At 45.5% G+C, this 25,709-nt stretch overlaps 1 protein-coding gene across 3 annotated transcripts in view; it reads left to right on the top strand.

Moving 5' to 3' along the window:
* CEP68 (centrosomal protein 68) overlaps positions 1 to 25,709 on the top strand; it is a 277,505-nt gene that overhangs the window by 181,956 nt on the left and 69,840 nt on the right. For all 3 annotated transcript variants that reach the window (XM_069608166.1, XM_069608164.1, XM_069608165.1), the window contains exon 5: positions 4,565 to 4,661. In XM_069608166.1, coding sequence (XP_069464267.1) covers positions 4,565 to 4,661 — 97 coding nt within the window. The remainder of the gene's footprint in view (positions 1 to 4,564; positions 4,662 to 25,709) is intronic.

The raw sequence follows: 25,709 nt of genomic DNA, 5'->3' as shown, positions 1-25,709 counted from the left end.
GTCCACAAGGCCTTTTGGGGCCTGGATCCTCAATACTTCCAACTCTCTCTTCGTAAATACCTTCCTGCTCAAGCTTTTCGCTCCTCCACCTCAAACTCCCTCAGGGCCAGTCGCTTCTCCAAGCAACAAGTTGCTGGTAGATCTCTTTCTTCGACTGGGGCTTCCCTCTGGATCAGCCTCCAAGCCTCTCTGAAACTTGAGGTCCATCTCCGGTTCCGGAAGCACCTGAAGACTTTCCTCTTTGCTTATGCCTTCTCTCTTCCTCTCCCCTGCTCATTTCCTGTCTGATACTGCACTGGTCACCTGGCTAACCTCTGATTTCGGCCCCAGGTCCCTGGCCGCCCAATTGCACACCTGCACTGCCTCCTGGCAACCTTTGCACTTGGGTCTGTATCTGTAACCCTACAGTCCACCTACCTGCACTTTTGAACACCTGCTGTCTGCACTTACCCTTGCACCTGCCACCTGCTGGCCGCACTTCTTGTTATTGTTTGATCCCATGTACAGCACTGCCCCCTCCCCTTTCCCCTGCCACTTTTTACCTCCCCTGTCCCCAGCACTTGCACGATCCCAATGTCACTTGGCCTAGGAAGATTGTTGTCTCTGTCCTCCCTCTGTTCCCCCTTCCTTGCCTCATTGCACCTTGAAACACTTGTGTATAGGCGTGTTCCAAATGCCTTATCATTTAAACCAACATTGGTCAAATCTAAACTCACCCTCTTGTTTTAGATTGTTGATGTTTTGAGGACAGAGGTTTGAAGAACAAAACACAAAAAGTTAACAGCAAGTCATAACCTGGCCCGAGGTCCATCCCTTCCTGTTGCATATCTAGCAGTGTGTCCATGAATCATTGGGTGGGGAGCTGGATCGAACAGTGAATGGTGCCCTCCACTCCCTGATCAGGGCCACCACACTGAGTCCTGGTCGGCAATTACAATTGCTATCAGTGAGCATGGGATCAGACCCAAACATATGCTTGGCCTTGCGGCAAGGAAGGATCTTCCACTTTTGTGGCTTTAAGTCTTGCTTCACCTGCGACTGGCTTCATGGACCACAGGATGGTGACCTGGGGTTTACTATATGAAATCAGATTCATCTTTGTCCAGGGACTTTCAGCCGCTCCAATTTGCTATGAAACGCTCTTCTAGGTTGTTCATCAGTGCAAATAATATGCGGTACGCAGTGTGGTGACTCTTGGGTAGGGTTGCCAGGGGCCATTTAGAGAATCCATACCTGTGAGAAAACATGTGTTTTAACCTGTGACCTTTGGGCACTACACTACACCCTTACATCTTTGGGTTGGACTTCTAAAGTATAGATAATTGAACTTGTGACTGGTTCTCATCAATTTATCTACATCTGCATTACTTACCTGTTTCATCTGGTTAGTTATTTAATGATGTATTGTAAGTGTTCCTACTACTGAATGTATATATGTATATATTTGTTTTATATGGTATTGTGTGATATTACTACTTGCTAGCTTCATTTTTCAAGCCTAATTAAATAACCGTATTTTTATAACGGACTGTCTAAGCTGAATTGTTGTGTATTATTCTGCGTTGACTCATTGAGGGCCCCTGCCAGCACTCACACTCTCCTGACACTAAAGCCTTGCATGTTATCCACACTACCTTGATTGTGTTTTGGCTAAACTCGTCTCCCTGCTCACCATAACTAGGGTGGCCTTGTAAAATCTGTCCCCCAGGGCTGATTTTAGGAATCGATCTTAACATGCAGCTATATACCCCGGATGGTGGAATGGTTGAAAGCACCACCTGCGTCACCAGGATCCATTATGACAACACGCCAGGTGGTAGCTAATAACACTCCCTCGCACCCAAGAAAGGCCAACCTCCTCTCCTCTTGCAAAGGGGGCTATACAAGAGATTCCTACACTACAATCCCTCGAGGCATTTAAATTCTCGATGACTACCTTATAGGACATAATTTCCCTATTGAACCCAGCACACTTCATTTAATGACAATGATGTACATGAAAGATGTATACTGCCATATTTCCATGTTCCTAAGGAACAAAAGATGCCCCAATTTCAGGTAGGTGCCCTACACTACCAATTCATAGTTCTTCCATTTGGGATAACATCAGCAGCACATCTGTTTACCTACATCTGAGTTGTTGCTGGGCAGGCTGGGTTTCCATGTTTCCTACTTCTTAGATGGCTGGCTAATTACAGGGAACAGTGCCTCAGTGCCAAAGGAACATACATATATGTTGAAACCGAACTCCTACATTGAGGGGCTTCTCGATGTACCAAGGTCTAATACCATTAAAAAAAGACCTGTCTAATGCCAGAATTAGATGATTTGGGCACTGGCTTTTCCGCCCAATGAAAGAATTCAAACCTTCAAATCAACTCTTCCCCATCATCATCCATACACAAGATAACAGTAAGAAAAGTGATGATTAAACTGATGAGAATAATTGTATCCTGCATTTATTTGGTGCCACATACAAGACTACACACCAGTACCGTCATTGCAGCGGAGACGCTGAAATAATCATGCCCACTTGAGTGCCTTGAACTTGCAACTGCAGAGTTATAGTGCAGCCCTTGAATTGTCAAAAATTATTAGTAGAGCTTTACAGCAATTTATTGTGACTTGCACAGGTTTTTCAACAATGTAAGCCTCGGAAGAAGAGCCCTGTAGTTCGAAACATGTGTCAGGCTGCCCTGCTTTACAATTAAAACCACAAACCATTGCTTTTATTTGTAGTTTGTGTGCGCAGTGTGATTGCAAATAACCTTCATTTGTACATCATACCATGTGGGCAACTTGGCAGGTTTCCCACTACGTGCTTTCACCTGCAGCCCATTCAAACTAATTTAATTTGACAGTCTGTGCGCTGGTCCTCACCACTCCCCTCCTACCACCTCTTCTGCTTTCAGGACTACACACAAGACTGCTTCATGAATGGATTGGCACTCACTAGTTTCGAGCAGTTAGCAATTGGGTTGATCTAGTGCTAAGGACAACAGTGGTCACCCAAACAAACAAAAAAGATATGCCATAGGACACCCATCTTCAAATCCCTCAGTGAAAGTTACCATTACAACCAATGTCTCCCTAATAAAGATGGAAGGTGCCAGGGTTCAAAGAGTTAATGGAAAGGGTAAAAAGAATAAACTCACAAGTCTGAAATCCAGCACCTTGCTTGGATCTTCCATATTACTACACAGGGTATGAACCTATTCAGAAGAGCTTCCTTGAAGATATTAGTTGAAAGGTAACTTTATCATTGCATTCACTTCTATCAGCTGAGTTACTGAATTGCAAGCACTGTTGATGAGCCCTTTGTGGTCATGCACAAAGACAAGTTGGTGTTTCTCATCAAAGTTAATTTCAAAATTCCATGCCAACCCGATTGACTGGTTGACAACTTTTTACCAGAAACCACTAAGTAAAGTAGAGAAGAGCTTCCATGTGCTTAATGTTGAACAGTGGTCCTGTTCTACACATATTGAACATTAGACATCGGTATAACAAGCCAGTGTCTCCTATATTTTGCTGCAGAGCAAGAAGGTTTTCCTATTAGCAAAGCTAGAACCTTCCATCCAAGAGTGCTATGCTTTTGCACAGAATCATCTGCCCTATATAAGGGTACATTTAACAGGCTGATGCCAGGGGCAACACTCTAATTTCTAGCAAGCAAATGTTCCCCCTAGATGCAATATGTAAAGCGGCTACTTAAAACTCAATTAACACTTTCACCAAACACTAGTGCATAGTTACACAAACCGAATCAGACACACATTTATTTTGAACTAGACAAATTGCAGATCAAAGTGTGAGGCAACCACTGCTTGCTAATTTATGCATTGCATGTTACTCTGTACCGATTTGCAAGCGCCAAAAGACCAATGTTACAAACCAGTATTCGCCTTTCTGGAGCTTGCATCTGATTAACATGACATTAAGTTGTAAGATGTGTGTTGGTAGGCTGCGTACCACCGTTTAAAGTGTGGTTTGAAGTGATATTAGAGTACAACATGTATTATTTCTCCAGGACAATAGGGTGCACACCTCGCCGCTTGGTTACACGCAGGAAGAAAAACAACTTCAGGGTGTTCATTTAGAGTAAGATTGTGGGTGCCCCGATGTATAAGGTAGGCATTGACAGTGGCATTTGTGTCCTACTGCTCTCCCTTTTACGTTGCAATAAACAATTTGAAATCCCCAAGACCAACCACTAGATTGTTAACTGCATTGCACGTGATTCTAAACTGATACAAGCTCCAGGGGCACTGTTGCTTGTAAGAAATGTGTGTCTGGCTCACTCACACACACATGTGACATTGCTACTTTGTTGTAATTGAAGTTATAAGTTATCTCTTGGTTAAAAGTTTAATGGCAGTTCAAATTGACTTAACAAAAAAAAAAATCTAATTTCCAGAAATGAATATGTATTTACATCTGTTGAATGAATGGCCAGAGGACATAGACTGATTACTCACAGGCTAGTTCTCCAAAGTTTGCCAAAATGTTTTTGTGATTGTGCTTGTACGTTGACATTAAAACAATGCTGCCTTTTTCCTCACAGAAATTTAAGAAAGATGTAAGTGGTCAACAGGTGGTGGCAGAGAACGTCATAAAATTGGGAGAAATCCTTCTCAACTGTATAGCATCTAATTCACCAGGTACTTTCTTTAATTTGAGCTACAGAATGCTTTACCTTTATTTCATTTGTGCCTAGTTTTACCTCTTCTGTTGTTTGTAAGACTGCATTTCTGTAGATGGCGTGAAATAATAAATGCATTTCGTAATATATTCCAGGGTTTGTGATCATCCTGGCAAACTTTATTGTTTTTCTTCAGAAAATCCAAACTCCCAGGGAGAATATTTGCTTGTCTGATTAATTATAAAGTTTCCTAGTGTGTTGACCATGCCAGCAAATACTGGGAGCACTTTACACTGTAGCACTATGAATTCTGTGACCCCCTCCCCAACAAATTCTGACTACAACAATAATAAAGGGAGGATAATGCAGAGAGGCAGTGACCATTGTATACAACCCCATTCTAGACGGAAGTAAACAGCAGCAGTGCAGAGAAGTCGAGGGCCAGACAAAATCGGTGCTGAGCAGGATCAAGCCGATCATTTCAGGATATATATGTACTTGAAACCTATTGTTAAAGAGGAGGGGCAGCCAATGCAAGGGTAGCAAAAAGAAAAGGTTTATATTCGCTGTGTGGCCATACAGCAGTTTCAGAACCTATCTTGAGGGCAGGCGGCATATCCTGATGAGTCGTGTCTGCTTTGAACAGAAACGTGAGGTAAGAATCACATGGGGTGAAATGGGAATTCAGATAGGTGAAGGAAGGCTACGATCAGTGATAACGGCCTTACATCTCTTGGTATTTGATAATGAGGGTAATTGGGGTGACTGCTCTCGTAAGGCGTGATCATGGGAGTCGGTCACTTGCCGTTAATTAGCAAGACCAGGGTCTTGCCTAACTCTGTGTGAGGCATAAGGGTGTAAAGGTAGCAGTAGCAGAGGAGGATTATCACTCTTCTGAGCTTTCACCAGGGTATCAGTCATACAACACAGCTGCAGGTGAAATCAGTAAGGATTTGAATTCAGCGGAAGGGAGCTGTGTGACTGACCATGCAAACATATTGTGTGCATCCAGTATTGCGTGAGTTGACTTTTGAGACAATAAGAGCAGATATGCTCATTGGGTGTAGAAGAAAGGCTGTGAGATGGGCTTGTGTAAGTGTAGGTTGTTATGCCATGCCTCTACCGCTCCCTTAAATTGTGAACATGGCAGTGTGGCCCCTTAGCAACTGTTCGTAGTTAAATTGGGCATTTCAGAATACAACATGGTTGTCATATAGGCAGCATGAAAGAGCTCCACTAGTCAACCGTATCATAGCAAGTGTTCGTGTGTTTGTCACTAGTCTTTGGACATGGTGTTTTGTCCTTTGAACTCGAGTATAGACCTAGACTTGATTCTGTCATTCATTTTCTCATTCCGAATCGGCTTTGAAAGTGGATACTTGCCAACCCAACCCTTACTGGTGGCTACCTTGATACTGGGGAAAGGCTTTCTTTTGTCAAACTCTGTGGTGAAAAGACATCTTGAAAAGCTCCCCAATTGCCCCCATGCGCCCCACCCCACCCTCTTACCCAGTCAGTGCTTCTCACATGGTCTGTCTTTTGATCTTAGTGTAAACTGCCCTAAAGAACTGTAGCCCCAGCCCATCTACAGCTAGTCCGGTGGAAAACTGCCTTTTTGGACAGGGGCATTAGTCCTTTGATTTCAATTATAAAATATACTTTGCTTCAGAATGTCAGGTTAGCAAGGTTCAGGCACTTTCTTCTTCTAATCCCTATACTATTTTTATTCTTTTATTTACTAGGAAAAGGTACCCGTACTCCACACGGGTTCTGTAGATAGATATAACAATGTCAATTGTTTAAAATCAATGATCCTGTAGGTCACTGTTCCGAGTCTCTTATCGCCTGATGTGCTTTGCAATCTGAAGTAAACTGCACTGAGAATGCGCACACATGTGGCTGTCTTATGTGTGGCACTATGTGTGCTGCAACATAGTGGGACCTACTGTGTGCTCTCCCCACCAGTTGCTTCACCCTGTTTCAGTGCGTTGAAGTGCAAATATCTTGCAAACTGCGCATCCTAGGGCCTTCATATTTTTTTAGCCTTCGAGTTGTGTTCCTCTCATCAAAACGCTTAAAATGAGCTTTGTCTGGTCCTTCTACGACCACAATGAGGGTTCACCGATTTGTGACAACCGTCTTGTGTGTGAAGGGGCTGAAATCCAGGGAAAGGGGTGGGATGTCTAAATGTTATGTAGCCAGTAGTGTCTGAAGGGTCCTAACTGGTAATTATGCAAAATTAGGTGCAGATTGGTGGATCTATGTGGAATTGTATAAGGAACAAACTAACAGATGTCTGCTTTATATAGATAAAGGGATTATGGGGATACAGTGATGCTTCACGCCAGCTCTCATTTTTGCCTAATGTGCATACTGCATTGTACATCAACTAGCACCTTTTGCTTGCCTATCCTTTTTCTGAACCCATCATATAATTCAGAAAATACTCTGCACAACCTAACTATTCGCTGAGCTCTCACATTTTACTGGACAAGAGCAGGACTATTTCTGCATCCATCAGATAGGCTTTCTTTCGTGTATGCTGGTTCAGCTGCTAGAAAGCGGGCCTCTGACTTCTATTGCTTGGTAGACAGTTTAACGTGTTCTGGAAGCATAAAATGGTCAAACACTGTCCCATGACTGCACACACAGCCAACATGGCAAAGGTATCCTAGTAAGCTAATCTGCAAAGCTGTTATTTGAGACTCTTCAGTGTTTTGCTCTGATTATTCCACAGACTATCTTTTCAAAGCGAAGGCTCATTTGTGTTAAGAAAGCTTTTGGACTCTGGGTAAGATATGAACCTTCCATGCTTTTTTATATGCTTCTGTAGAATCCCCCCCATACATTTTGGAGAAAGGTGATGAGACATGGGTGTATGTTAGTCATTTACCAAAGGGACTGGTGTACTCCAAATTCCCCTTTCCTCCATACAACCTTTCTCCATCTCCTCTAACCTAGCTAGCTATCGGGTCTGGCAGAGGCAGATGGAAAAGGACTGGTGGGCAAAGCCAGAGGTCGTGGCATAATGAGGCTGGTCCTACAAATATGTTCCTCTTTCTCCCAAGAATTTGGCGTTTTGCTATGCAAAGGGCTCTGGTCCACTTGCCACGAGACAGATTGCAGAAGTGTGGAGGAAATAGAACTACACATACAATAGTCGCTACAGTGAATAACGTTTACATTCTCTTCTTCCTTGGTCTTCTCTGGATGACTTCCATCCTTCTACACCACAGACTCCTACTGTACCTTAGTTTGTTACTAATGTACAGGTTTCAAGACCATAACACTGTTCCTGTTTGTTCACCTCCAGGTGTTGAGCCTCCAGTGCTAGTGTTCTCTTCTACCTATCCAGTGGCATCTAGCTGGTCAATGTCATTCAAAATCCTTTCCATTCCAGAATTTGACAGGGTGAAAACAGAATCAGTCGTGCATACCATCTTCTCTAACCACGTTTTGGATGTGTTGGCTACAAAGGTTAATAACAAAAGGCCTCAACCTTTACACATGGCAGTTGCCTTCGGTGCCAGTCGACATTCAATAAGCATGAATTCCTCATCCAAAGTAACTAGGGATAGTGAAAAAACATCGATTCTGCTGTTTTAGGGTAGAGGCAGATGCCCCTCTTCATCCATCTGAACTATTTCACATTCTGACATCAGTGGCCATGCCAACACTTGATTTACTACCCACAGAGCAGCCAATTTATATTTGGACTATTTTCAAGATTGCCCCTATGTCTTGTGAAGTAGTCCCCTTTGGGAGGGCTACAGAGTGGGAATGTGGTGCAGGGGAAGCCACCAGCTGAATGTTGTAACTGCTGAAGGTGGTATATGTATGATCCCCTAGCTCTCTACCATTCTTCCCTTGGCTGCGGCATCACTCACCCTGCAGTCACCCATCAGGGCGGTCATCCCAGCATGGCCCACTGTGAAATGTACTGCATGAGAAGTAGGTGAAAGTGCCCCATAGTTAAATATTTGAAGCAGAATAGCACTAGACAGCAGAAACACAAAGTATCAGGAAAGGTTTGTATAGAATACCGTGCACAATGTGAGCAAACGGCTTCACATCCACTTAATCTGCAAGTCTCCTTGAGGAGCAGAATTCCTCACTTGGGCATCTTGGGGTCTTACTAAGTATTTTAATGGCATACCTGCTACTAATACTCCACTGCATGTTTGGAAAGAAGCAGCTTTTCTTCCTATTCATAATAAAGGTGATACAAATGGGATGTATGTGATTATTTCGTTGATGATGCATTTTGAATTCGAAATCCCCGTTACAAAATAATCATGTACATGATCCTGGGCCGCAATCCCCGTACCCCTGAAACTCCTCCTAGCCTTAAAGCCTACCTCCTGCTCCTCACTCACCTGCTGTTCCTCTGCACGGCTCCTTCCTTGCCACGCAAGTGCTGGCTCCCCATTGAGGGGCAGATCTTCTGCTGCAGTCTTTTTGTCTCCCGCTTTCCTTTTTTATTTACATTTGTATTTATTTTTTACATTTTTTTTTACTATGCCTAATTTTTCATTTTCTCCCGTTCGTTCATTTTTTAAAAATGTTTTATTTACTGCAGATACCATACAAATGTAACAGCAAATTTCAGGCCTATTTCTTTGACTGCTTGGCTAAAATCTATTCAAGGGTTATTTTTCACCGATTGGAGGAATGGGTGGATAATCCAGGCATTCTTGCACATGTTCAGATAGATGGGTTTTCGTCCAGGGGTCTCCACGTTGGATCAAGCAATGAGGTTTGACCTTTTGCTTCACGAACATTTGTGCCTAAATTCCCAACCCGTGCATTTGGTGTTCGTTGATGTGCAAACGGCCATTGACACTGTTCCAAGAGACCTCTTATGGGCTACCCTAGAGGAGCTGCACAAGACAATGATGTGTGTTCCTCATGAGCGCCATTTGTGTTTAATGGCCAAATTCCATCTGAATGACCATCTTCTGGAGATGGCGGATTCCTTTAATTAAGGATTGGCTTTCTCTGATGAACTTAAATTGGCTGCATCAGATTGCGAAGAGCTCTTTGATAGGCATACAGCAATGTGGTCTCATTTCAATTATGGTCTTTCATTTGGGGGATGAAGTAGTATTGGTGCCCCACAAGATCTATATGACAGAGGTGGTGCCGGCAGTCACTTATAGAGCTGGTCTGATTCAACTTCCTATCCAGTTCCTATTGCACAGAATATATTCCTTAAGAAGCTTCTGTGCCTACCCTTAAGTGCACCTTTGGTGGGAGGGGAGTGAACCTATCCCGACTCTTCCCCCTCCTCACCCCCCCCCAACCCCCTGAAGCGCCTTTAGGGTGAGGCGAGCCCCATTGGAAGACCAATAATAGCCCAGGGGGGGTGTCCTAAAGGTCCCCACACAATCATATTGTATGCAATGTAGACATAGTGCAGACATATAAGCTGATGCCAGTTTGCAGATATTAAGTAGCCATGGTCGAAGCATAGGGACTGCTTGGCCATGCACTATTTAGTGTTAGATACAGGCCGCGAGCTTGAAGGGGAAATATGAATAGACCTAAGTGATGAGAGGCCTGCGCTACCAACCTCCACAGAAACCCTTCTTTGTTATAAAATTGTTGCCAATACGTATGTTCTAGAAAGAATGTGTCCTGCAAGGCCACGAGACAGCACTGGGCGCCTTGGTGTACGCGTTATTACAAAAGGCCAGAGCAGGCCCCTGACCCCCCCCCCCCCCACCCAGCGAACTAAGAGTTATAGCCCCAGTCCAGAGACCCCTAAATTCCAAGATAGTAGTTGACCCCAGACCACCTACCATAAATCTATCAACCACAAAAAGATCTGAAGAGCATGGTCATCCCACCTTTATTTCATAATGACATGATTTGTATTGCGAGGTACAGGGAGGGATACATTCTAGTTCAAAAGCGAAGGGTGGAAGCAGAGACGAGATTGGGATGAGTGAAGTATGGGTGGGTTAGTGTGACCTCGAGGACCCCTACCCGTCCCCCCCACCCCTTGCCAGTCTTTGAGCATGCCAGGTGCACTGTATAATGGTAAAGTAGCACTATTCACAAGTGTAGCTAATTGCTTCTTTGGCCTTGGTTCCCGGGAGACCATGAGCCCAGCAGAACCCCACATGTCGGACGGACTGGGCAGGAACCAATGGCCCGACATGCCCTGTGGAGCAGGCCGACCATGTATAGGGTCTCAACAACCAGCCACGCGGGTTTCCACTGTATATAGTGACATGACCTATGGCGATGTCTCCTTTTAAGCTTCCGTTTGTACCCTTTTTCGGCAGAACGTTCCATGACAGCAGAATTCTTTGCTGACGCACCTACTATTGTATAAATAAAACCTGTTATCATTGCAAGAGTTTCTTTGGCCTTTTCCCCTAGCGGGTTGTATTTTATTTCTGTTGTGAGCATTTAGGGGTGTGCCTTCAATTGGTGACCCCGACTTCTACTCCATTTGCTTGCGAAGTGGGATTAACTCAGTTTAAGTATACTATCATGCTCCAACCAGTATTGTATTGGTTGAGGATCTGGAATTCGGAGGCCCGTGTATTATATAGGAAGGACTGAAGGAAGTTTTTATCTGTGGGGGGAAGCAAGCAGCGCCCATGTTTTAAGCACGTGAAAAAGATGCTTGCTAATATTGGGCTTGCAGATCTATGCATACACCCTACCAAATTTGGCTGTGGCTATATGTGTTATGACTTGTTTTAAGTGTGGAGCATGGGGTATGGTGATACTCTTGTTGCACGAGAAAGCTGGCAGCTAATTAGGTGCCAGTTAAAAAGATGTAGTGTTAGGAGCCGTATTTGGATTACCAGTTAAATCCGTATTAGGGAACATTCTCAGAAATGTGCCAATTCCTCTCTACCTTAGAGACCCCCAGCACTTTTGCTGGACTCTAGGACTTTTTCATTTTTAACCTGGAGAGAGTGAGACCCTTTTTCCCACTCATGTATTTTAATGTGATTTTAAACACTGTTTCTTTAGGTTGTGGAGTCTGACAAACTCCATAGGCATCATCTTTTACATTGTGTCACACAGCACCTTCAGTGCAGTGGCACAGTGAAGTCTTTCAGATTTCTCAAAGGTTTAAATACCTTCTCTTGGATTAGCTACTGTTTCCAAGAGCAGTGAAGTGAAATTGACTCTACTTTCATTTGTAACTTTCTAGACCCAGCACACACTATCTTACAATAGGGTGCTGGAGGGGTTAGTTAGTTAGTATCCCCTCTGTCTAGATTATCATGTAACATTTTTAGGTTACCCTTTCCACGATTAATGGCTGATGGCAGTGGTTTACTTTTAACTACTTTGGTGTGCTTTTACCACGGGCTGCGTTTGCAGCTGCAGTAAAGCACCCAAGGGTGCCATTTTTGTCAAATGGCCATTTCTTTGTGGGAAGGTCCTTCTTGAGATTTACTCTGCGCGCCAAACCAGGTTTGGTCCCTTTGTTTGTTTTGCCTTTGGCGGGATTCACGAGTTAAGCCTGCCTCTGGCTCCAGGGTGTCTGGCGGGGGCAGGAAGCGAGGTAGGTGCCCAAAACCTCCTGTGCTTAGTCTCCTAGGAGACAGGAATGCACTCTTAGATGATTGGCCAGCTGGCTGTCCGGCAAGGACAGCCACCTTGCTGAGTGACTGACAGCTGGGCTGGAATGAATGAGAGAAACTTGCATAAAAGGCGAGGCTTTTTGGCTTGGAAGGCAGTCGACCAGTCGACAAAGGAATCCGAAGAAGAACTTGGAAGAGACACCTGCTGCAACTCCTGGACCGTTGGTTTGCCCAGAGATGCCCTGCTGCTGTGCTGAAGCTCCAAATTCGTATCAACAGAGAAGTCCTGCAAGGACAACTTCTCCCCTTGAGTTGGTGGGACCAATCAACCGGAAAGTAAGCCACCTGGACATCCTCTCAAAAATGGTTGAATTTCCACTGCAGTTGCTGCTGCAATCGAATAGCCAGGGAGAGGAACACCAGTTTGTGTGCATTGTTTTCAAGCTAGCCAAGAGCTCCAGGAAGATCCTCCAGACTCCAAAGAAGCAGGACTGACTGAGACTGAGCCACCTCAACAGAGTGCTGCACCCAGATGCAAGGAAAGCCCATCTCGACAGCCAGGAACCGCAGTGGTGCTATTTGGGGTAGATGGGAGGAGCTGAAACACCAAAGTGCCACTTGTTTGAAGATTGCCAGTTGCGAGCGGTGACCGTCCCATTGCAGTGCAGGAGTCCCCGGACCTCGTCCTTCGTTTCCCCACGACTGACCCCCAGGAACAGCAGGATCTGCAGAGCTGCACAGGAACAGAAGTCATCTGCTGCACGTTTTCTTCAACCTAAAGGTACTTTACAGTCGAAGAGAACTTACCTCTTGTTGTGTAGCCAGACTTGCTTGGTTGCATTTGTTTGTAGAGTTGCTATCAGCTTCTTTACCTCACAAGCCTAACCAGCTTGTGGCCCTACTTTGATTTCTTCTATTCTACCAAGACTTTTTAAAACATTGTGAAAGGCTTTCTACTTACCTGGCCTGGCTCCCTGAATGACTCTTCTCTCCTCTGTTTACGTGTTTTTGCCTTCCTTCTGGGAAAGGGTTAACTGACTGTACATTGGGATGTTATTGAAAGTGCTTACATGCTTACGAATCATTGTGTGAATACTTGTTCTGTTCTGATCCTTCCTTTTCTTTGACACTCTCCTAAGAAAGTCTAAAGGCAAACAGTGATATATTAAGGGCTACAGAAGCCTAGCAATTGAAGTCACCTGAGGGGGTAGGTAGTGTCTGTGAGCCATCCCAAATGAGTATTTGCTGATTTAGAAAACTAAGAGTGTGTATTATTTTTTAAGTGTATTTGTGTGTTTCTTAACATTGCTCCCTTCTGAAGAAGGCTTTACTATAGCTGACTGGTAATCATAAAACCTTTTGTGTAAGAGTTTATTTGGACACTTGTCACTGTGAATCTCTGTTACTCCCCTACAGCTCACATTGACCCCTCTTGAGATAAGCCTGGCTACTCGACCACACTACCAACTTGTGTAGTACATACCTATGCCAAAGGTTGGCTTCCTATTGCCAGGAGGTCAGGCTTGTTGTAGCGCACGCAAAGGGTACTGCATACAATCTTGCCTAACACTGGTGGCAGGCGGTGAAGAACTATTGTAGAGTTGTTACACTAAGAAATTGCTTTGCTTTTGTTCAACTAAAAACCTTCACAAGGCTAAGCTCCACTAGAATAGCAATTGTAACATGCCAAATATGGATAACTTCAGTCAGGAAGCCCTGGTCATTATAACAGTAGAGCAACTGAAAGAAATGTGTAAGGACAGGAGTCTCACTTTTAAAGGAAAGAAAAATGAATCATCAAAGTCGGGGTAGTAGGCCTATCACACCTACTAACCAATGAAATGTGGAAAATGATATTGGGGATGATAATTCAGAGTCTAACTCTAATGTCTTAGAGGAGTCAGAGGAGGAAGAGGAGTCTCAGGAAGAGAGCCCCTCCTTGCCTCAACAGGACTTTGCCTCAACCTTTAGCCACTGGGACCCCACAAGGTCCATCGCTGAGTCCAGAATGTGTGTCTCTTGAGAAAATGAGACTTGAGTTAGAATTCAAAAGATTACAAATCCAAGTTGAAACGAAAATTCAGGATATCAAACTAAGGGAAATGAAATACAACCTGCTCTTGAAATGAAGAAATTGTCTCCTGAAAATGTTTCTATCCCAGGTCTTCCAGTCCAAAGAGACCTTGCATGCCCAAAGAAGCAGTGGGTATGTATGATGTGAAACTTGATATTTTTGATTGGTTGGGTGTTTTTGAATAGAACTATGGGATTCAGGGTTTCACAGGGAATCAATTGATTCCTTGGCTTTTGTCTAGGCTCCCCCAGGTGGCAACTGATGCTGTAATGGAGGTGGGGGAACTTGAAAGATTGGAGTATGAAAATGTGAAGCTAGCTTTGGTAGCTAGATTTGGGAAAACCCCTTCCCAGTACCTTAAGAGGTTTAGGACCCTCAACAAGACTGATGGTACCCCTTGGGCTACCTGGGTGTGTGAATGCTTGAACAACTTAGATGGTTGGGTTAAGAGTTACAGAGTGAACTCCTTTTGAAGGAATGAGGAATCTATTTTTGTTGGAATTTATTTTTGATGCCTGCTCTCCTGAGCTGAGACAGCACTTTGCTTACTCAAAAGAGATTGATCCCAAGAAGCTATCAAAAGTTTTTGACTTGTGGGGTTGCCAACAGGGCCACTCACAAGGATTCTGGGGCCACTCACAAAAAGGATGAGGGGAAGCAGCACAAGAAAGATGACAAAGAGAATTCTAAAACCTCCCATCCAGAATAGGGCCACAAACATAAGCAGGGTAAATACCATGGGAAAGTAGGTCAGTCTATTGAAACCTCTGGTGCCAAACCAGAGGGAGGTCAGCAGAAACCCCCATTCCAGAAATCATTTGGTTAATGTTATGCTTGTTGGGTCTACTGACAATGTGAAAGGGGATCCCAGATGCGAGGGTAACCCTTCAGGGGTCCACACTGCCTCCTTAGCCTTCATCCCTGAGGGAGAAGTACATATGGCAAGTGGAGACTTTCATCTATTGGCTGAACTTCCCATTTGAGTCTCAGCCAGTGTTTCTTTAGTGTCCCTGGGTCTGTGGGAACAGCAGAATTTAGAGGTGTAGAACTCTATTCCAGATAACACAAACAAATATTACAAGGACAGTCTCAGGAATGTGGGGTAAACTATCCAAGAACAATTCTTCTGACCCAGATTCCCCTTCCTCCTCACCTGTCCGTGATTCCTCGGATGAGTCTTCTGAAGATATCTCCCTCCGGCTCCTCCAGGCGTGCTCTGGCTTTTTTGGACGAGTCTTAGGAAGAGCCCCGCCGGAGGCCACCCTACCTACTAGCAGTCAGCCCGGCAGTGGGGGCCTCCAGGGGGACCGCCCCACGACCAGGGAAAAGCAAAGCTGAAAAACCCTGGGACGATGTTAAACTGCGGTTCTTGAAGGCAGTCGACTTCGTGAGACGGAAATGGCATATCCCGTCTCTCCAGAAGGTATCAAAGAGGATACGCAAATGTGTGTTAACAGATGTGTTGAAGGAACACAAGGTAAGAGTAAGGAAGGCTCGGAGTGGAAGGGCGCTCCGAAGGAAAGCGGAGCGCAGAGGAGGGGCAGAATGGCGGTCGGTAGAATAGAACGAACCGCTAGGAGAAAGTGAGGAAGTGGACACGGAGAAGACAAAGCAAGGAAGGCGGGAAGGCAGCGGGAACCACCAGAACAGTGGACGGAGAACAATCATGTATACCCAAAGAAGGAGGGTTGCAACGCATTGTCGCTTAGGCGTGACGCGCCGTAAACAACTAGAGCACTGCATTAGTTTCCACTCAGTAGCCCTTCTTCCATTTCCACCATAGTTTCCAGGGACGGCGGATCGTGACAGACAGTGTCACGCTCACCTGGTATCCACAGGGACGCCACCCAGCTGGGTTACTCGCTGGTATGCTTCTCAGCTTTGCCCTGATGTGGTCTGCGGGGAAGGTTCTGCCTGAAAATACAGGAGGACTGTGTTCAAGACTGACCGACTGGGGTAAGTATCCTTCCTCCACCCCTGTATGCTTTCAGTCCCTCTGGCGCCCTCTCCTCACCTTGTGGTAGAATTAGGCATGCTCTCCATCCTGCCTTCTTTGCAGGAGCGCGTTGTCTTTCATGGACGAGTGCGGTCCAGTTACTTCACTGACGCCGGCCCGTTTGCTATTGTTCAGGTAGGTCTTATTGCTGTTCTTTAGTTTTGTTGCTATCCTGCATGCCTGTCTTTGTTTAAAATGTCTTTTTTCTCCCTTAGGTATGCGGAGCTTCAGCGCGGTGAACTGGCTTGGTTTTAGCCCCACTGGTAAATGATGGCGCATTAAGAGCCCTATGATGCGGTAAGTAAGCGCTATGCGCAGCGCTGCAAAGTCTTGCCTTTGCTAACCTGTGTTTTCCTTCCTTGTAGGTCGCGGTGTTCTTCAGCGCGAGTGGAATGTCCGGAGTGGTGCCAGCCGAGAGGCGACCAGCCAGGTAAGCCTTTTGAGCAGTTCGTAATTTGTAAATGTCTCTACAGCTTTCTTTAATGTTGCCTCTATCTTCCTCTTTCAGGTCGTTCTGTCCAGGAGGCATGCAGATTCGAGGAAGCTGTTCTCAGTAGCTGCGAGTGTTTAAAGATGAAGACTGCAGGTAAGATGGTGCTGCTAATGATGTTCCTTTTGTCTCCTTGCAGGTTCTGCTTCTCTGAGGTTCGAGGGAATAGCTGGATAGCTGGACACTGCGAGCATCACGTTGCAAGCTGCAAAGTAACACAAAGCATGTTCAGCAGTCAGGGTGTACTTGTGAATGGTCAGGAAACCTCTGCCATTAGAGACACTGGGGCCAGCATCACAGTGGTGGATGAAACCTTTTTCAAAGCTGGGGATTTTGCTAAGGCACCCAAATGCCCCACTAAGCTTGCTGGAGGCCCTGTCCAGATGGTTCCAATACTACCAGCTCTCATCCCGTGCAACAATATAACTGTAAGAATGCCTGTCAGTGTTCAGAGTGAGGTGCCTGGGAGAGTCCTGTTGGGAAATGACTTAAAGACTCTTGGAGTGGTATCGAGCACCCCCAAGCCTCCAAGTAAAAGGAAGCAGCAACAAACTAGGAAGGCCAGAGAGCTCACTTTAGATGACTCTCAGTGGTTTGTTACAGAGGAACCTATAACACCCAGTCCACAGGAATGACAAACCTCTACTTCCAGGAAGGAAGAGACAAAGGGGAAACCCAAGGTCTCCGGAAACAAGAAGACTAGACATCCCTGTGAGGACAGTCCCAAGTCACACCTGTGAGGCTGAGTGTGAGAAACCCCCAGAGGATGGTGAGTCAGCTACTGATGACACAGAGATGGAAGAAGACCTTCCCCTTGTTGGAGATCTGGATCCTAAAGACCATCTTGAGCTGCAGACATTGCTTGCAGATGGTTGCATCTGTAGGGCAGACTTCAGCAGAGGTCAAAGAGTGTCCTACTCTTGAAGGACTTCACCAACAGGTAGTTTCCCAGCTGAAAGGGCAAGAGTCGGGGAAGCATAGGTTTTACTGGGAGGATGGCCTCCTCTACAGTGAAACTATTGAGTCTACCCCACGGGAATACAGAAGACTTGTAGTGCCTCAGGAGGTGAGACCCCAGTTTCTACAGTTAGCCCATGAGATTCCTCTAGCTGGTAACTTAAGTTTTAGGAAGACCAAGGAAAGGATTTCTCTGTATTTCTACTGGCCTAAGATGGGGTCTGATGTAGATACTTTCTGTAGAAGCTGTCACACTTGTCAGACATCCGTCAAGAGTGGAGCCAAGAATGTGGCACCTTTGGTACCTCTCCCAGTGGTGGGAGTCCGTTTTGAGAGGGTAGGAATCAACATTGTTGGTCCCTTAGACCCCCCCCCCCCATCATCAGGCAATCGATTTATATTGGTTGTGGTAGACCATGCTACCAGGTATCCTGAAGCCACACCTATGAGCACTGTTGCTGTTCAGGCAGTGGCTAAGGCCCTACTTGGTATTTGTACCAGAGTAGGTTTTCCTAAGGAGGTTATCTCAGATAGGGGGACCAATTTTATGTCCCACTACATGCAAGCCATGTGGAAAAACTGTGGAGTGACCTACAAGTTCTCAACAGCCTACCATCTCCAAACCAATGGGTTGGTAGAGAGGCTTAATAGAACTATGAAGAGCATGATAGGTGCTTTAGAGGAACCCCTTAGAAGAAATTGGTACCTTCTACTGCCATGCCTTCTCTTTGCTTATAGAGAAGCCCCTCAAGAAGGGGTTGGCTTCAGCCCATTTGAGCTTCTCTATGGTCATCTGGTTAGAGGTCCATTGGCCCTAATCAAGAAGGGGTTGGAGAGTGCTCCTTCCCACAAGCCAGTGAGAGTCACGGACTATGTATTCGGTCTCCGAAGGAGAATGACACACATGATGACAGAAGCTTCAGTTAACTTGAAAGCAGGTCAGGCTCTGGTTAAAGCATTGGCATGACCAGAAGGCCAACGTGGTTGAGTTTACTCAAGACCAGCTAGTTCTAGTTATGGTACCTAAAAGGCAGAGGGCCTTCCAGGACAAATGGATTGGTCCCTTCAAGGTAGTGGGAAAACCTGGAGAGGTCAATTATTTGGTGGACTTAGGCAATCCTAAGGTTGGACCCCACAGTCTTTCACTCCAACCGCCTAAAGGCCTATGTCTCTAGACCAGAACTGGGAGCTTTGCTTCTTGCATCTGCTCAGGAGGAGGAGGAGGAGGAGGAGAATGAGCCTCTATCGGACCTCCTCAGTGGACAACCTTTAGATGGAAAGATAGGAGTTAATCTCTCTTCTGATCTGACACTGGATCAACAGGAGGAGTGCAAAGCTCTGTTAAATCAGTTTGCCTCTCTGTTTTCACTAACAGGCTTGGCCCCTTGAGGCCTGTATGAGATTCTCACTGGTGACTGTTTACCTGTTAAAAGCAGAGGTTACAGAATGTCGGACCATGTAAGAGCCCACATAAAGGAAGAGGTCAAGAAGATGCTTGATCTTGGGGTAATGGAGCCCTCTACCAGTCCATGGGCTAGTCCAGTTGTACTAGTGCCAAAGGCAGGATCCAAGGAATTGAGATTCTGTGTGGACTATAGAGCTCTTAATGCAGTCAACACCACTGATGCCCATCCTTTACCTAGGACAGATGAGCTGGTGGACACACTTGGTTCCGCCAAGTACCTCAGTACATTTGACCTAACCTCAGGCTATTGGCAAATAGCCCTGGCGGACCATGCCAAGGAAAAAAATGTATTTTCAACCCTAGGAGGCCTCTACCAGTTTAAGGTCATGCCTTTTGGACTAAAGAATGCACTTGCTACATTCCAAAGGATGATGAATCATGTTCTGAATGGGATGGAGGACTTCTGCATGGCATACTTGGATGACATTGCAGTGTTCAGCACTACTTGGAAAGAACATATTGGCCACTTAGGATATATATTGCAGGCTCTTGAGCAGGCCAATCTGACCATAAAGGCAATTAAATGTCAGATATGTCAGAGTACAGTGGTCTACCTTGGACATGAGTTAGGAGGAGGTGAAATAAGGCCATTGCCTAGCAAAGTACAAGATGTACAAGACTGGGCCACCCCTACTACTCAGACCCATGAGAGAGCCTTTCTAGGTCTCACAGGTTACTATAGGAACTTCATTGAGAACTGTGGGACCGTAGCTTCTCCCTTGTATGTGATCTCACCCAAATTCCCCAAGAAGGTCAGGTGGAATGAGGAGTGCACCAATGCATTTGAAGGACTTAAGAAAGCCATTTGTCAAGCTCCAGTCTTAAGAGCTCCCGACTACAACCAATTCTTTATTGTACAGACATATGCTTCCAATACAGGTATAGGTGCAGTTCTGAGTCAGCTGGATGAGAAAGGCAGGGAACTCCCAATCTGCTTCATCAGTAGAAAACTAAAGGACCCTGAAACAAGGTGGGCAACCATAGAACGTGAGTATTTTGCCATTGTGCGGTCTTTGAAGAGGTTTAGACCATACTTGTATGGATCTACTTTTGTAATTCAAACAGACCACCAACCCTTGAGATGGTTAATGCAGCTGAAGGGGGAGAATCCTAAATTGTTAAGATGGTCAATCAGCATACAGGGGTTTGATTTACCATAGAACACAGGTCAGGGTGTAATCACCAAAATGCTGATGGTCTCTCCAGAAAGTGTGACCGACTGAAGTAAGGAGATTATCCAGGGGTGGATTAAATCCTCTTGTCCCTTAGTCTGGGGGGGGGGGGGACAAGTGTTAAGGAGAATTCTCAGAAATGTGCTAATTCCCTCTAACTTGGAGACCCCCAGCAACTTTGCTGGGTTTTGAGGACTTGATTTTTGTAACCTGGAGAGAGCGAGACCCTTTTTTCCCACTCTCTCATATATTTTAATGTGATTTTTGAGCACTGTTTCTTTTGGTTGTGGAGTCTGACAAACTCCATATGCGTCATCTTTTACATTGTCACACAGCACCTTCAGTGCAGTGACACAGGGAAATCTTTCAGATTTCCCAAAGGTTTAAATACCTTCTCTGGGATAAACTACTGTTTCCCAGAACAGTAAAATGAAATTGACTTCACTTACATTTGTAACTTTCTAGACCCAGTACACACTATCTTACAATAGGGTGCTGGAGGGGTTACCTAGTATCCCCTCTGTCCAGCTTCTCATTTAACATTTTTATGCTAGCCTTTCCTCGATGAATGGCTGGTGGTAGTGGTTTACTTTTTACTACCATTATGGGATTTTACCTTGGGCTGAGTTGGCAGCCACGGTAAAGCACCCATGGGTGCCATTTTTGTCAAAATGGCCCCAGTCTTCTTTTTTCGCCATTTCTTTCTGGAAAGATCCTTCTTGAGATTTACCAAACCAGGTGTGGTCTTTTTGTTCATTTCGCCTTTGGCGGGATTCACAAGTGAAGCCCGCCTATGGCTCCAGGGTGTCTGGCGGGGGCAGGAAGTGAGGGAGGTGCCCGATACTCCCTGTGCTTAGTCTCCTAGGAGAAAGGAATGCACTCTTAGGTGATTGGCTGGCTGGCTTTCCGGCAGGGGCAGCAACCCTGCTGGGTGACTGACAACTAGGCTGGAATGAATGGGGGAAACCTGTATAAAAGGTGAGGCTTTTTGGCTTGGAAGGCAGAGTCGACACTGGACGAAGGAATCTGAAGAAGAACTTGAAGAGGACGCCTGCTGCAACTCCTGAACGGTTGGTCTGCCCGGTGAAGCCCTGCTGCTGTGCTGAAAGTGTAAATTTGTATCGACAGAGAAGCCCCTGCAAGGACGACTTCTCCCTTTGAGTTGACGGGACCAATCAACTCTAAAGTAAGCCACCTGGACATCCTCTCGGAGCTGGTTGAAATTCCATTGCAGTCGCGCTGGAACCGAATAACCAGGGAGAGGAACACCAGATCGTGTGCGTTGCTTTTAAGCTGGCCAAGAGCTCCAGGAAGATCCTCAGGACTCCCAGGAAGCAGGACTGACCGAGCCTGAGCCCCCTCAACAGAGTGCATGACCCCAGATGCAAGGAAAGCCCATCGAGACAGCTAGGAACCACAGTGTTTCTATTTGCGGTAGACGCGAGGAGCTGAAACACAGAAGTGCCACTTGTTTGAAGATTGCCAGTTGCGATTGGTGACCGTCCCATTGTAGTGCAGGAGTACCCAGAAGTCCTACCTTTTGTCCCACGACTGAGACCCAGGAACACCGGAATCTGCAGAGCTGGACAGGCACAGAAGTCATCTGCTGCACTTTTCTTCAACCTAAAGGTACTGTAAAGTCTGGGAGAACGTTCCTATTGTTGTGCCACCTTTCTTGTCCTCATTGGATACTTGTCTCGGTTGCCCCTGTAGAGTTGCCAACAGCTTCTTTACCTCACAAGCCTAATCAGCTTGTGGCCCTTCTTTGAATTTCTTCTTATTCTACAAAGACTTCTAAAACATTGTGCAAGACTTTTACTTACCTGCAAGAAGTGCTTCAGTTCACCTTGACTTTTGCCAACTTAACATTGGCTGGCCTGGCTCCCTGAATGACTCGTCACTCCTCTCTCCTCTGCCTGGGTGTTGTCTTCCTTCCAGTAAGGGGTTAACTAATTTTGCATTGGGGGTTACCAAAAGTACTACCTGCTTCAGAATATTTGTGTGATCTCTTGTTTTGTTCTAATCTTTTTCCTTTGACATATTCATAAAACTGATCCTAAATGCAACAGTAATATATTAATGTCCCCAGCACCCTAACTATTGAAGTCACCTGAGGATGTAGGTAGTGTCGGTGGGCCATCCAAAATGGGTACCTACTGATTTAGAAATCTTAAGAGTGTGTATTTTTGACGTGTATTTAAGTGTTACTGTTATATTGCCCCTTCTGAAGAAGGCTTATTCTAACTGACTGATAAATTAATAATTGTTTAATCAAGAAACTTTGTGTGTAAGAGTTTATTTGAATACTTGTCACTGTGAATCTCTGTGTAACTCCCCTACAGCTTTCATTGACCCCTCTTGAAATAAGCCTGGCTGCTTGACACGCTACCAACCTGTGTAGTACAGATTTATACCAATGGTTGGGTTCCTATTGCCAGGAGGTCAGGGTTGTTGTAGTGCACCCAAAGGGTACTGCATACGATCTTGCCTAACAATACTCTTAAATCCCACAGTCAATTAACCAATAAGCCGTTTGTCCAACAGCGTTCTTCTAACTCCAGGAGGTTTCAGGGACAGGGTATGCAACACTCCTCCAGGTTCAATCAAGACGGACAGGCTTCATCATGGGGCTACTCAAAGGGACAGTCCTCCTCTTCTAATTTTCAAAGAGGTCATAAAAGATCCAGAGGAAGAGGTAGAGGCTCCCCGGCCAGGGGCTCCACCCCTCCCAAGCAATGACGCACCGCTCCAAGTCCTCTCCCATGCTACTCCAGTAGGAGGTCCCATTTCACATTTACCCATGCATGGGAGGGATTTAGTCAGACAAGAGCTCTTGCAAAAACCACCCCCAAGGCATAGGCGGATGATGCCAGAAAAGCGGTGCCTACTATTGGAGGAAGTAAACTGCTGGAAAAAGACGCTGTACAGATTGTTCCAGCAAATCAGGTAAAGAAGGGGATTTATTCAACGTACTTCCTTGTGCCAAAGAAGGACATATCCACGCTTCCAGTGCTAGATTTGCGCCCAGCAAACATATGTCAAACATTTGCATTACCACGCTCCAAGAGGTAATATCCCCTCTTAAAACAGGAGGAGGGGGGGATTACATGGCAACATTGGATATGAAAGATACATACTTTCATATTTCAATGTTCCCAGCGCACAGAAAATAGCTACGATTCCAGATAGCAGGAGTACACTATCAATTCAAGGTGCTCCCCTTCGGCATCGCCTCTGCTCCAAGACTGTTCACGAAGGTGCTAGCAGTAGTGGCAGCACACCTCCGCAGAGAGTCAATCTCTGTGTACCCTTATCTAGACGACTGACTAATAACAGCGGAGTCCCCTCAAATCTGCAGAAACAACACCCAAAGAACCATCAACCTTCTTTTCTAATTGGGATTCTCCATTAACGAGAAAAAATCAAGTCTTGTTCCCAGTCAAAGAAAGCAATTTCTGGGAGCTGTCCTGAAGACCGAAAAGGAGTTGGCTTTCCTGTCTAACGAGATGGTACAAAACATGCTGTTGCAGATACCTCATTACAAAGCCAGTTGCCAGATAACTGTATACAAAGCAATGCGCTTGCTCAGGATGATGGCCTCATGCATACACTTGGTTCCACACACACACGCTTGCACCCAATGCAGGAGTGGTTAGCGAAACAATGGTCTCAGGCAAGCGGTCAGTGGGATAATCTAGTGATTGTTTCGCTAAACCTGTTACAGGCTCTTCACTGGTGGTCCAAGCACAACCTGCTAAAAGGAAAACCCTTTCGCATCCACCAACACAAGCAATCCCAACTACAGACTCCTCACTCGCCGGATGGAGAACTCACTTCCTCCACCACACAGCCCATGGGCAGTGGACACACGCCACAACCCAAAAACGCAGCAATTTCCTAGAACCTCTGGCAGTTCTGAAAGCTCTACAGGCTTTTCAACAACATCTTGCAGGTCAAACAGTGCAAGTCCTCACAGACTGTGCCACTGCCATGTTCTACCTAAACAAGCAGGGAGGCACACACTGTCCACGTCTGTCCAGGCTGTCCCAAAAAATATGGAAGTGGTCACTCAAGCGGAACATGTTCTGAACCTTTTAACACGTTCCAGGGGAACTCGATGCTCTGCCAGATACTCTAAGCAGATACACTCTACCAGAAGAACACGAGTGGCAACTCCACAGATATTCTAGATGGAATCTTCTCCCAATTGGGTCATCCCCCATTAGACTTGTTTGCCACAAGCCTTAACTTGCAATGCCCAGACTTTGCGTCCAGGTTTCCCCAACCAGGGTCCAAGGGGAATGCACTGTGGATGAACTGGTCAGGGAAATTTGCTTACGCTTTTCCTCCGACACCACACCTGAGCAGGATAGTGCACAAGATGCACCATGAGCATGGTTGCTCCTATGTGGGCGAGACAACCTTAGTTTCCACATCTGCTAAAACTGGCGATGTGCAACCCGCTCAAGCTCCTGTTCCCCTACGACATGCTATCGCAGGACAAGGGGGCATCTCTCCATACTCAGCCTCTATCTATGAACTTGGCAGTCTGGCTACTGAAGTCATAGAGTTTGGTCATTTATATCTTCCACAACTGTGTATGGATAACCTAAAAGAGGCACGGAACCCAACACCAAACACTGTTATTTCAACAAGTGGAAAAGTTTTGAGATATGGTGCAGGTCACAATCCATAAATACAATTGAATCTTCTCCAGCCAACATTCTGCATTACATGCTTTACCTACTAGTCCCGGGAGGATAGCTCAGCGGCAACGTGCGCGCCTTGGAAGGAAGACGACACGAAGTTACACAGGTTTGATCCCCAGGTCCACGCTTAGAAACCTCTGGGTGTTTAAGCGCGTTATAATTACGCAACTAAGACAAACAAAAAAAACAATTACGCATCCAAAAAACAAACAATTCCTGTAACAGCTCCTCGATGCCTGTGGGCTGTGTGAGCGCTTTAAAAATGTAAAATAAATAAATAGTCTCCGGCCTACTATCTAACTCTATGGTGGAAAGTTCTGTCATTAAGGCCTTCATGGAAGGGGTGAAGAGGGTATACCGTCCATTTCTAACCCTCCAACAGATTGGGATTTTAATATTGTGCTCTCCAAACTCATGGGTCTGCCCTTTTTACCTATGCACAAGGCCATCCTAAAAAACTTGACCTACAAAACTGCCTTCCTGGTAGCCATCACCTCTATAAAACAAGTCAGTGAGCACAGGCACTGTCCATACAAGACCTCGTTCTTTGTAATCCACAAGGACTGGTCCTTAGAACACACCTTAAGTTTTCACCTAAAGTCATTTCAAAGTTCCATATTAGTCAATCTATCAAATTTCCTACCTTCTTTC

The sequence above is a fragment of the Ambystoma mexicanum genome, chromosome 4q (genome assembly GCF_040938575.1).
Source record: "Ambystoma mexicanum isolate Mex_15411 chromosome 4q, UKY_AmexF1_1, whole genome shotgun sequence".
Lineage (NCBI taxonomy): Eukaryota > Metazoa > Chordata > Amphibia > Caudata > Ambystomatidae > Ambystoma > Ambystoma mexicanum.
The sequence above is the reverse complement of the archived record's forward strand: the minus strand, read 5'-3'. Positions and strand labels throughout refer to the sequence as shown.